General features: G+C 38.6%; 1 protein-coding gene across 1 annotated transcript in view; it reads right to left on the reverse strand.

The window, feature by feature from the left end:
* The window catches only part of rxfp2a (relaxin family peptide receptor 2a), a 40,234-nt gene extending 30,311 nt beyond the window's left edge, over positions 1–9,923 (reverse strand). Inside the window, exon 1 of the mRNA XM_085289242.1 lies at positions 9,521–9,923. Coding sequence (XP_085145368.1) covers positions 9,521–9,575 — 55 coding nt within the window. The 5' untranslated portion in view covers positions 9,576–9,923. The remainder of the gene's footprint in view (positions 1–9,520) is intronic.
* Between the last annotated feature and the right edge of the window lie 2,958 nt (positions 9,924–12,881).

Raw genomic sequence — 12,881 nt, forward strand, 5'->3', positions numbered from 1 at the left:
CCATTCTCCTCTGACCTCTGACATTTACAAGACCCTAGAGCACTGCCGCTCACAGGATTTTTTTATTCCTCTTTTTTGGAACATCCTCCGTAAACCCTAAAGATGGTTGTGTGGGAAAATTCTGAGACCAACACGAACAACTGTGCCACATTCAAAGTCCCTCAAATCACCTTTATTCCCACATTCTGCTGCTCAGTTTGAGCTTCAGCAGTTTGTATTAATTTTTTTTTCATACCAAAGAGGTATACTGGAAACCAAGAGTGACAAACCCACAGGCTTTCTTAGCGTTAGCTGGTTCAACAAACACAGAAATCTCTCTGGGCTATCCCAGTGACAGATATCAGCTTTTTCTGCATTTGTCACTTTGTCTCTTCTTCTACACAAAATAGATCAAGTGTTACCTGCTTTGATTAAGAGGAACAGGGATGGGGAAAATAAAGCAAAACAGCACTGCTGGGGCTTAATTTACCATTTATCATTACTTATCATCTGTTATTACCATTGTTTAATCATGGCAGCTGCTCACTAGAGCCTCATTCTGTTTGCTTGATCATGATACTGAAGAAAAATATTAAGGTCGGAAACTCACACTGTTAAAATGCTTAACCAATATTAACAGCAGGGCAGAAATGAATCAATCTGCAGAAACATGTAAAATAGTTTTTATCTAATGAACAATGAACCTGATGTTCTGTGGGCTTGAAACAATTACCGGGATTATTCAAACAGGCCAAAGTCTCATCTTGTTCATGCTGATGATAAACAAGAATCAGAGTGCAGAGATAAACCGTTAAAGTCCCAAAACCCAGAGTGTTCTTGTCTCCTAATGTAATTTCCTAACGTAACATTATTACCTCATAAAACATGTGCAGCATTTCAACCTTAAAATACATGATTTTATTGCCTTTTTTGGATGTAAAACACAGTCCTGAGAAACACATTTGGGTCCTTAAGCTGTTCAATGCTCCGGTATGTACACACGTTATACTAAATGCTAAAGGAATATCAGTGATAGCTGTTTAGCAGAACTCTGTGTAAAAACAGACACGTGAATATTTCAAAATACTTTTTTTGTTAATCAAAGCAGTTCTCAAAGTTTCAGCAAGAAAACAGGCACATTTGTGACCCATCTTTCTTTCCTCAGAAACTCCCTATCAATTATCTAAAAACTTTTATTGTTCTTGTCATATTCACTTAGTACTATTGCAAAAAAGGTAATAAGCGTTACTTCGTTACTTAAACCATGATTTTTTTGTGAGTGTCTCATGACAATGATGTAAGCAAGTGCGACGTTCGTGACAACAGCTCAAGAATGGATAATATGTCAGTGCGGGAGAGAGTATGAGCGTGCAGCGTTTAAAGTGTGGAAGTACTGGCCTTACTTTGAGTTTGATTCCATAAAAAGTGACAAAAACATTAGTGTCCATTGTGCGTGGGAAGAAAAATTCTTTTTACAGCGAAAAAAAACCCTAAACTTCTGAGCAAGCACCAAGTGCGCTACCACATAATGGGAAAGAAACTCGCGGATTCTTCCACTGACAGCTGCGGCACACCTGCACCAGGGTAAACCTCCGCCTACCACAGTCCTGCTTTACAGGTGAAAAATAGAGAAACAGGACCGCTAGTCTTTGATTTTATTTATTTTCGGCTGTGTTTTACTTGCATCTATTTGAAAGATATTTTAAAAAATATTTTATTTTATGTGCTGGAATGTGCAGAAAATAGGTTTAAATGTTAAACAAATTTCTTCCAGTCTGAGAATGTTGCATATAATTTCATTTTTGCTTGATGCATAAAGTAAAAAGATTAAAACTAATAAAACAAGTTTTAAAAACGGACTTTTCCATTTGATTACATTTTGTATGATGGATTATGCAGAAAAAGTAGAATTGGGCTGAAAGATCTATTTCTTTATCACATATTCAGGTTTAAACCATGTTTTTAAAAAGTAACTAAGTAATTAATTACTTTTGAAAATAAGCAATCAGTAAAGTACCCAGATTACTTTTTTGGGGAAGTAATCAGTATTAGTTACTGATTACTTTTTTCAAGTAAGTTGACCAACACTGCTTACGAGCAGAGATGGGCGTGTTACTGTAATCTGATTACTTTTTTCAAGTAACGAGTAAAGTAAGGGATTACTATTGCAAAAACGGTAATTAGATTACCGTTACTTTCCCGTGGGAACGCTGCGTTACTGCGTTACTAAAACCGTGATTTTTTGCGAGAATGTCTCATGACAGTGAGGTAGTGACAACAGCTGTGTGCAGATCAACAATGGATCATATATCGAGTGCAGGAGAGAGTATGAGCGTGCAGTGTTTAAAGCTTGGAAGTACTGACCTTACTTTGAGTTTGATTCCATAAAAAGTGACAAAAACATTAGCGTCCATCGTGCGTGGGAAGAAAACTTCTTTTTACAGCGAAAAAAAACGCTAAACTTCCGAGCAAGCACCTAGTGCGCTATGACGTAATGGGAAACTCACAGAGAAACTCACGGATTCTTCCATTGACCGCGGCACACCTGCACCAGGGTAAACCTCCACCTACCACAGTCCTGCTTTACAGGTGAAAATAGAGCAACAGGACCTCTGAGTCTTTGACTTTATTTATTTTCTGCTGTGTTTTACTTGCATCTACTTGAAAGACTGAGTGCAAACACAAAAAATATTTTATTTTATGTGCTGGAATGTGTAGAAAATAGGTTTAAATGTTAAACTAATTTATTCAAGTCAGAGAATGTTGCATATAATTAAATTTTTACTTGATGCATAAAGTTAAAAGATTAAAACTGATAAAACAAGTTTAAAAAAAGAGACTTTTCCATTTGATTACATTTTGTATGATGGATTATGTAGAAAAAGTAGAATTGGGCTGAAAGATCTATCGCTTTATCACCTATAGGGGCAGGGATAGCTCAGTAGGTAAAGTGGTCGCCCCATGATCGGAAGGTCGGCGGTTCGAATCCACTTAACGGCTACCCTGAGGTACCCCTGAGCAAGGTACCGTCCCTACACACTGCTCCCCGGGCGCCTGCTTAGTGGGCTGCCCACTGCTTCACTGAGTGAATGGGTCAAATGCAGAGAAAAACAAGTAATTTCCCCATGGGGATCAATAAAGTATCTATTATTATTCAGGTTGTAAATCGTGTTTTTAAAAAGTAACTAAGTAAGTAATTAATTACTTAGCAGAAATATGTGTTTGTAAGCATTCCCACGTTAAGCTTAACAACCGATATATAGAGCGACTGCCTCTTCTTCTCTCCCTCTCCTGTTGCTACTTGAAATCATGAAACTGATCAATGATCAGTTGATCGGCTTTTCTGTTGCGAGTCCGTCTCTCTTGTTTGTTCATCGCCCACTTCGCACCAGAAAGAGGAAACCAGCGGCTGAATAACAGAAGCACGTTTAAGCTTGATAATCTGTTGTTAGAATTTATTTAATATTACTTTCTACGTGTAGCTGACGGCTGGTAACTGTGCAGGGGCGGGTCTAGCAAAGTTTTGCCGGGGGGGCAGGTAGGGCATCAACAGGGGAAAGGGGGCACAAAGACATACTTTTCTTTCTTATTCTCATTTAAAATGTTGAGCTTTTAATAAATAATTATCTGAATCTTACAACCAAAGTTTTCATGTGATGTAAAATGTAAATAAGTCCATTACTGTATATAGTAACTGTTAAGTCTAATAGTTAGTAGGATATGTACTCTTTTTTCCTTTGGGAAGGTACCATCTGTGCAGTCTGCAATTCTGTTGAAGAAAGGTGTTGAATCTATTTAATTACTGTAGAACAATTATTGATTTCCGTGCATTTGTTTTACACATGCATTAAATTAAAGTTGATTACGATGAGGCAGAGGGTGGTGGGTAGTTCCTTATGTTTTTTTGCTGGAAGTTGATTGTTGTTTAATATTTCCCCCAAGTACTCTTTAAAATATCAGAATAGGGAGGATGGTGTAGGTTTATTAGATTGATCAGTATTGCTGAACTTTGGGTGCAGTGTATTTTTTTGCATACAGGTATAACAGAATAGCTTTAGTGTTTTGTTTTTTAAAACTTGAGTATGAACTTATACAAAATGCAGCAAGATATTAAAAAAAAAAACAGTTGCATTGATTATAAAATACAAATGCTCAACCAGACCGCCGACATGTCTTGCACGCCACAGCTGCTCTATCACGTGACGCATACCGCTCCGACGTGAGGTCACGAGTTGGGCTACGCCATGTCGCAAGTTTTGTGAAATATTTTTGTGATATTTAATGGATCGGATTACATTGACTGATACGTAATATCAGGTTGGTCCATCCCTACCTTTTATATTTTGTTGAATTTTTGTATTTACTTGTGAGTCTGCATTTTGGGTCCAAACTCGTCACTTCACAACATGACACAGTGAGGAAAAAATGCTGACATTCACTTTGAATGTCCTCGCTCTCATCAGAATACAGATGTAAACAACGAGTCAAGGTTTTACTTCAAACCCACTGTGCCAGAGAACAGGGCCAGTGCACACGTGGTTTATTAATCATTTATTATTAATGTGTAATGATTAGCTAGATCCACCAGCTTTTATTGTTGTTTTTTTGCACATTAAGCATAAAAAACGAAAGCACATTCAATGGAATGCAAGTGAATGTGACTGACCAGGGAATAAAGAAAAGACGTCACAGTTTTTAAAGCCCTCTGCCGATCAGATCCACAATATGTTATGGATATTTTAATTCCCCAATTTCCCTTCAGTTCATTGAGGTCATCCTCCCGAAAACTTCTCTCAGTGGTCTCCTCTCTCCTAAAAAACGTGCCGAGGCGAGCTTTCTCTGCTGTTGCTTCTGGGCTCTGGAATAATCTGTCTTCCCACATAAGAACCGGTCCAGTGATTCGCAATTTTAAATCAAACGCAAACACAAGTCAAGCCTGAGATGCTTCGTGGTTTTGTCAAACCATGTTTCCATTACATTGGATTTTATTTGTGCATTTAATTTTCTAAATGATTTTTTTATTTAAGCCCTTTTATAAATTTAACCCAGGGCGTTTATACAATTTTATTTTGTTATCTCATTTAAATGGTTACTGTCATGTTTTTTTTTAATCTTTGTTTATGTGATCTTGTTGCTATGTACACTTACAGTGTAAGTAAAGTTACCTGACTTAATGAGTGAGCTCTCCAAATAGGGAATTTTAAGGCTCATAGTGTTGGTATGTTAAACCGAATCCCCGTTTTCTTTGTGTCATGTCAAATGTGGGCCCTGATCCACAGTTTTAATAATAGTGATTAACAGTACTGTAAAAATTTGCGATAGAAAACATGCAATTTAAACAATGCAACGATTTACTTTCAACATAAATATTAAGAAAAACAATGCACTTAAAGTTTTTTCCATGCTTTATGTAATATGTAGAACAGCGATGCTGAACTCATCTTAAATTGAGGGCCACATACAGCTCACATTGATCCAATTTTCCAAATGGGCCAGATTTGAGTCTTTGAGGATCAATTCAGGCCCCTGAACCTTATGATTGACACCACTCATGTAGAAACAACAAAAATTCCCTGACCACTTTTATGTGGTTTTTCAGGTTCCTGGCAGTTGCTGTGAAATCAATTTCTAAAGCCCTGGTCATAGAGACCCGTCAGTAACGCCCTAGTAACCACTGGTTGCTAAGGAAAATAGATAATTCTCTATTCAGTTGACAATAATAAAAAAAAATAATAGAAAAAAGAAAAAAATTGTCTAATATACAATAAATAAACGATATAGTTAAAATAAAGGTGTGACAGGCGCATAGTGAGGGCTTACGGAAAGTTTCAGGCTTTTTAAGATTTACTACTGCTTGCTGATGTTTAGTCAGTGGGTGTTTGGAGGCAAATTGCCATCTTCAGTGCAAACTACAGGCAGCCCTAGCAATCTGACACCAACCAAAGCAGTCTTAGGGAAGTTTGTAGCGTGGAACCCTCTTTGACGCCAATCGAGGAATACTCACTTTTCCCTAGTGACCGAAGGTCCTGCAGGCTGCCAGGACTGTGAGACTGAAGCTAAAAGCAGCAACTAATAAAAGAGAAAGTGAAATGTGGCTGTGACCTCTTCTTTTTGTGAATGCCTGTTTCAGTACTTCGAAACCAGAGGTGTCAGTCGTTTTATATCACGGGCCACATACAGCCTGCTTTAAACATAAGTGGGCAAACTGGTGAAACTCTGCTTCCTGTGTAAAGAAGTCAAATTTTTTAACTGTTTTTCTACATGTTAAAGAAAAAGCTGCTGTTACAAAAACGGAAATCTGTCAGCGTGACTCTGCAAAATTACAGAATAAGTTCTGGCAGCTCATTGCTCAGACTGTCCAGTTTTCTATTTTTATTTTTGTTTATTTTTTTAACAGTAGTCATAAAACAGGATTGGAGAAGTTTGAAACCTTTTGTCCTCCACAATAGAAAATAGCTGAAAATAAAAAAAGGTATCACTGTAGCCAGCCCCTAATTCTATAAATTCTGCACTCAGCTTTGCATTGAAATGCAGCCAGACACTGCTCAGTTTGCTTCACTTTTTCCCAACACGCTTGCATTTGAAACCAGTGTTTTGCCAAAAATTGATTGTCCGCCAAAAATCGCTATAAAAGCTATAAATCACTCGTTGGTCCATAACATGTGAAATTATGGTCCCTCGTGAACAGTATAATTCATATAATTCATCTTGAGCTACAAACATTCCTGTCAGCATGTAGTTTTTGGCACTTTTCATATATCCTTTATTTATCCAGTTAAAGGGTCTGGCCAAGTGGGCGGCAGAAATTGCAAAAATATAGCAATAGTTCTACAAAGATATTTTAATTGGTTATAATGTAGGTAAAATGATGAGGTCCTTAAGATACTTGCAAACATTATATTTCATATATAACCCCTTTGTCCTGTCCACTAGTCTATTTACCAATACGAGTAAGGACATTACAGATAAAAAAGGTTTTGGCAGTTCTGCCATCTCTCTGTGTACTTGACCTGCAGCACTACACTTGCTGTCTTGGAACGTCTGCCCCGTTCCTTCCTTCACACAATGGCCGATTGATTGGCTGAATGGTGTGCCAGTCCCATCCCTGCCTGCAAGGATTTTCAGCAGGGTTTAAAGTTAGTCTCCCACTTACTAACGGGCCAATAATAACTGACACATAAAATTATCTAGTGGGGTGGATATAATTGTATTGGACACCACATCCTGCCCACGGGCTGTACATTTGACACCCCTGGTATAAACTCTTGCTGCTGTTATGTCTATGACTGTGAAAGAAAACCCTCTCATGGGCACAAAATATGGCTCAAGGGTCAGAACAACTCCGTGAAACAGCTGTAAAACCCAAGTGCTCTCGAGCTTCTGGACACTCTTGTTCAGGGTTTTCTGCTGGAGAGACGAATTCGTGGTTCCATCAATTACAACAAGTCTTCCAGCAGCAAAGCAACCCCAGACCGTCACACTATAGTGGTATACCACCACCATGTTTGATTGTTGGTATCATAGTCTTTTTACGTAATGCCTTGTAATGACTTTTTCACACACGGTCAGGTCGACTTTTTCCCCTTAATAAATAAAATCAGCATTTGAACACTGCATTTCGTATTTGCACTGCATGTTTTTGTCCAATATTAAAATTTGTTTGATAATCTGAAAAACCTAAGTGCAAGAAATATAAAAAAAGATGAAATCAGGATGATGGAAATGTTATTTTCACAGCACGATTCTTTTAAGTTTGTGATCTCACTCTTTGATTTTAAAGCCAGAACTTACTCGTGCAAAATTTGTGGAGTTTAGTATAATCCCGCACTGCATGCATCATGTTTTAATTCATGTTCAAATTGTTGGTGACTGAGTTGTTTGTTGGATGAATTACAGGCCACTTCCATCAAAGGATCAACACTCTGTTCTGTTTTTGTGTATGATGAACATAGAAAGAGAGATACAGCCTGCTTTACTTGAAATATGACCACATTTGAGAGAACTCAGGCAGTCATGGAAGAAAACAGTATACCGGTGTCTCGAGAGTCTTCCAATAACCATAAAGATAGACTTAATTTCACACCTTTGTCTGAGGCAGAGGGAACATTCACACATAAAGAGAGCAGTGGAGAAAGAACACAAAGTGACATCATGTCTGCCTCTGTGCTGCCTGTTCACCTCGAGTGTTTCTATTCAGTCACCAACGGGTCAAATATCAGGTGATCAACGCCAATACATACTCAAATGATGATTTTATGCATATCTGTAAATATATTAAATATATTAATAAAATCAAAACTTCTTCAATTTGCAGATTTTTTTCTCCAAATTTTAAAAATAAGCATGATTTTGAGATAAGCTGAGGAGCCTCTGATTCACATCACTGTAACTTCAAAACCTAAATTAGCCCAAAACACTGAATTGTAAAAACAGTAATGGGTTTCACTACTGGCTGAATTATTGCTCTTGCTTCACTGTATTTTCTGCAGTTGAACCTCCCTGGCTGCACAACTGGAAACATCTGTAGTGCAGGTGAGCTGAACACAGAAAATATGCCTGACCAGAAAGAGGGAAGGACTGGCGCAACCTGTGCTGTCAGCTGCTTGTTGATCCATGACTCATAGATTAAATCAGTAAACTCAAGAGCGTCCTGGACACTGAATTAAAATGTAAAAAATGGGGTCCGTTCTGTAAACATGTATTAAATAAACTCTTGTAAGTGATGCAGCTGATAATTTCCTGAAGTGTGAATGTTGTGTGGTCTCTTGTTTGCCGCCTGACTCACACATGCCTCCGTCATGATGTTAGCACTGCTCATTATTAATGTCCCCCTTTTGTTTTAAAAAAAAAACAAAGCCTACAGTATTAAACACATATAATTTATTGATCTTCATATTAGGAAGTGGTGATTTTCTTAAGAGTTAATTAGGCGCTTATAGACAACATCACACAGTCAAACTTTTCTAATGCTGTGGGAGATGAGATGAGTCTCAGGGTGGCAAGTTGTGGAAGAAATGTTCATTCATGTTGCAGTGGATGAAAAAAAATCAGAAAAACGTAAAATAATATCATTCATACTTTAATTCGTCACAATGGTTGATACAGTTTCGTCCCGTTGAGCAATTTAGCGCTTACACAAATTCTCGGCAATGCAAATTCAAGCCTATCAGAGCGTCCGTATCGCATCCTGAATTTTAGGGTCTGTGTTCGTTTTGTTTCTCTCAGATCATTCTGCTCACGCTGAAATGAGCACTCGCAGTGTGTTTGAGACTTTTCCACCCTCTGCGGCAGGAATAACACCTCAGTCCGTCTCAGATCACTGCAGGACAGACGAGACTCTTTGAAAGGGGAGCGCATGGTTTCAATCCTGCAGTTAACAGTGTAAATAATGCTGCGCAGATTTTTTGCCCCTTCGTGTTTCTCGATATTCGTGTCCATCAAACATGCTGGCACATGAACAAAAAATAAAAAAAAAATTTAATCTGTTTAAAGTACGAAGAATAATTGAAATAACCTATTGAATGCATTAAAGTGTCTTTACCTTTCAAATGAATGTGGGTCAAGTGGATGAGCAACATGACGGCAGGTACATTCATCCTGAGGCTGTGAGGCTGTCCTGCTCCCGCTGTGCTCCGGCGGCGATGCTCAGACCAAATAAAATAACCTGCAGGTCGCCAAATAAAATAGGCCTACAGGAGTGAAGTCCGAGTCCGACCAGTGTCTCAGAGCATGTCCGACATGTGGAATTCAGAAAAAAAAAAACCTCAAAATGTAGGATTACTATCGAGTTAAGCATGTACCGTGCAAAGTTAAACTGAGATGGTGCTTAAATACATCCCGATAACACTGTGGACTTCCAGGAGCTCAGTGGATCTCTCTCTCTCTCAGTGGGTTGGCTTTATTGGAATGTAGGTTAAGAGCCTCCCCAGAAAATAACATATTCATCCACCTCTTGCCACCTTTGCCTTGTTTACGGCTGCAAATTAACCCCACCCCATCATGCAGCTTTCCCCCACTTAGTTTTAACTCGATACCTCGATACCTGTTCAAATGCCTCTCGTGTTAAATATATAAAATTTATAAAATATATAAAAACGTATATAAAATGTATTACAGAACTGAATCTGATAAATGCTCCCCACAGCTAAATTCACAGAGGAGGTGCATTACTGCTTTAGCCTCACCTGCTGACCAGGTTATAAGACAAAATAAAATAAGATAAGATGCTACATCTGAAGGTGCATTAATACTGAAAAAAACACAATGAAATACAGACATGTAACAGAAAAGTCATGAAAGCAGACATCAAAAAGTAACAAACACAAGTAAACAGGCATGTTGCTTAAATCACACACAACCAAATTATTGGATCTGAGAGTTATACTGTCCAAATCCAAATCCAATTCATTTATATAGCACATTTAAAAACAGAAAGTTTGCCCAAAGTGCTGTACAGAAACAAAGGGGTAAGACAAAAACAATGACACTCACATAAACACATAATAAACATATCAACTCACACCAGTCTATAGAAAAAAGGTGTGTTTTCAAAAGTGACTTAAAAACAGGAAACAAAGATGCCTATCTAATATTGAAAGGCAGCGTATTCCAAAGTTTGGGAGCCATAATTGAAAACGCTAGTTCTCCTCTATGTTTTAGCCTAGATTTCGGGACAACCAAAAGCAGCTGGTCAGCTGATCTAAGGGCCTGCGAAGGAATATAAGGCTTGGAAAGGTATGCAGGACCAAGACCATTTAGGCATTTATAAACCAGCGTTAGGACTTTGAAATAGATTCTGTCATGAACAGGAAACCATTGAAGAGAGGACAGGATAGGTGTTATATGTTTGTGCCTGCGGGTATCAGTCAAGAGGCGGGCAGCAGCATTTTGAATGAGCTGAAGATGTGCAAAAGATCCTTGGGCTGACTCCAGCATAAAGTAACACTGTGTGTTATCAGTGTTAGGAGTGTGTATTTAGTGTCCTTACCGCCCATGTGGAGAAGCTATTTCTTAATCAACTTGTTCTCCCATATGGAAAAGAAATAGTAAAAACTTATATGTGATTACTCATGAAAGTGGCCACTTTCTCATTACTTTCATACATTTTTTTAGTAAGTATCCAAAACATACAAGTTTCATTATATAATTTTTCAAGGGATCTTATATCTGTTTTCACTCTTATATGCTTTTCATACAAGTTTCACACAAGACAGATACAAACTTTATAAGATATATCTTTTCCATATGGGCTACTTTTGATGCTTCTGCACTTCCTTCTTGAGGGTGGTATGGCTGAACGAGTGGTGGCCAGGATGAGGCGGTCTCAGATTCTTTTTGCTCTGGTGAGAGCTAGCACTCCCATACAGAGAGGTTAAAGGACATCCTATAGTCCTTTTTTAAGCTGACCTTAACACCATTTGCAGTGTTTGCTTGTCAGGGATGATGGTATTAAAAGTCGAGGTATAGTCGAGGTATAGTTGCCAAAGAGCAGTCTTACAGCAAATCTAAGGCATTCCAGGTGACTAAGAGCAATATGGAGGGCAGTGGAGATGGCATCACTGGTGGATCTGCTTGCTTTATCGCCAGACTGATGGGGGTTAGTCTTTGATCTGTTGAAGCACCAGCCTTTAAAGCATTTTGTTCCCACAGGTGTAAGAGTGATGGGTCTGGAGTCACTGAGGCTGCGGGACAGCACCGAGGGTGACAGGGTGAGATCGATCTTTTCATGTCTGCCCTTTTCACTTTGTTCACAGTGAGTCTCTCCTTGATTAAGTTTTTTTTTTAAATTCTGGCTCAAACTAGAGAGACATTGTGCTTATTTATCTCTTTTCAGGTCCAAATAACCAGTTTTTGCCTTTAGTTTTGTCTTTTCGGTGGCTGTGCTTTGTTTTTCCTTTTGTGTGATGAGACTGTGTCTTGGTACAGAAAGCAGGCAGTTGGTCTCATCATCCAGTGGCATAGGTTGTACTTTTCTGGCCTCAACTCTGGTGTTTGGAGGGCATCACTGGCATCACAGCTGCTGTGGTCCCATCAAGATGTTTAAATGTTGATTGATAGTTCAATGATGTCAAGATCAAAGAGCTTATTACGATTACGAGACAACAGTCTGTGACACAAAGATGGTTTCTTGCTGAATAATAGCCACTAAACATTCCTGGAAGTGAATTTCAGAGGTGGTGAAATCTGTTTTGTGTATGTCTGTGTGCTGTGCATCTATACTCATGAGGAGCCATTGGAGTTTCAGACTTCGAGGAAAAATTTTGGAAGTGAAGATATTTTATGTGCTGTGCTGAGTGTTCTCTGTATGACGCTGAGGGACGGGAATACTCAATAAAGCTGAAATGAGTTGGCACAGCGCAACTTTTCTCTGGATGTTCCTCATGAGATGACAGGGTTGAACAGCAGCTGTTCTTATTCTCATGCTTTTCTCTCGGTCTCACTGAAGAGCCTGGGGGTGCACTCGGTAACATCTTTGTTTTCTCGCTGATTTCTCAGAAAACACAATTTGATATAGTTCAGACGGTACGTGTTCATTTATCATCAAATTCCCAAGACGGACCTGTTATTTCACCTTCGCAGAAGTAACGTGAGCTGGAACAACAGTCACGTGCAGCTCATGGCACAATACTCAGTGAAAGCACTGTAGATCATTTAGAAAGTAAGAAGTAGTGCAGGTTATGTTATGCTGCTGGCTGTTAACGCTCACCACAAATTACTGGTAATTCCATTGTTTTTGCTGTTATTTATACATTTTCAGTTTTCCCCATTAGTTCAACATATCAAGTCATGAAATCACTTTCAGCATTTGGCACAAAACTGGGAGAAATTCTTAAACAACCTCCCAATAAAACACTTTTTTTCCTCACACAGTCAAACGCTGAGAGGCACTAAGGAGGATGGAG

This window comes from Mchenga conophoros, linkage group LG10, assembly GCF_057382185.1.
Source record: "Mchenga conophoros isolate Kocher_MC1m ecotype Shallow Benthic linkage group LG10, M_conophoros_male_GT1.1, whole genome shotgun sequence".
In the NCBI taxonomy this organism is placed as follows: Eukaryota; Metazoa; Chordata; class Actinopteri; order Cichliformes; family Cichlidae; genus Mchenga; species Mchenga conophoros.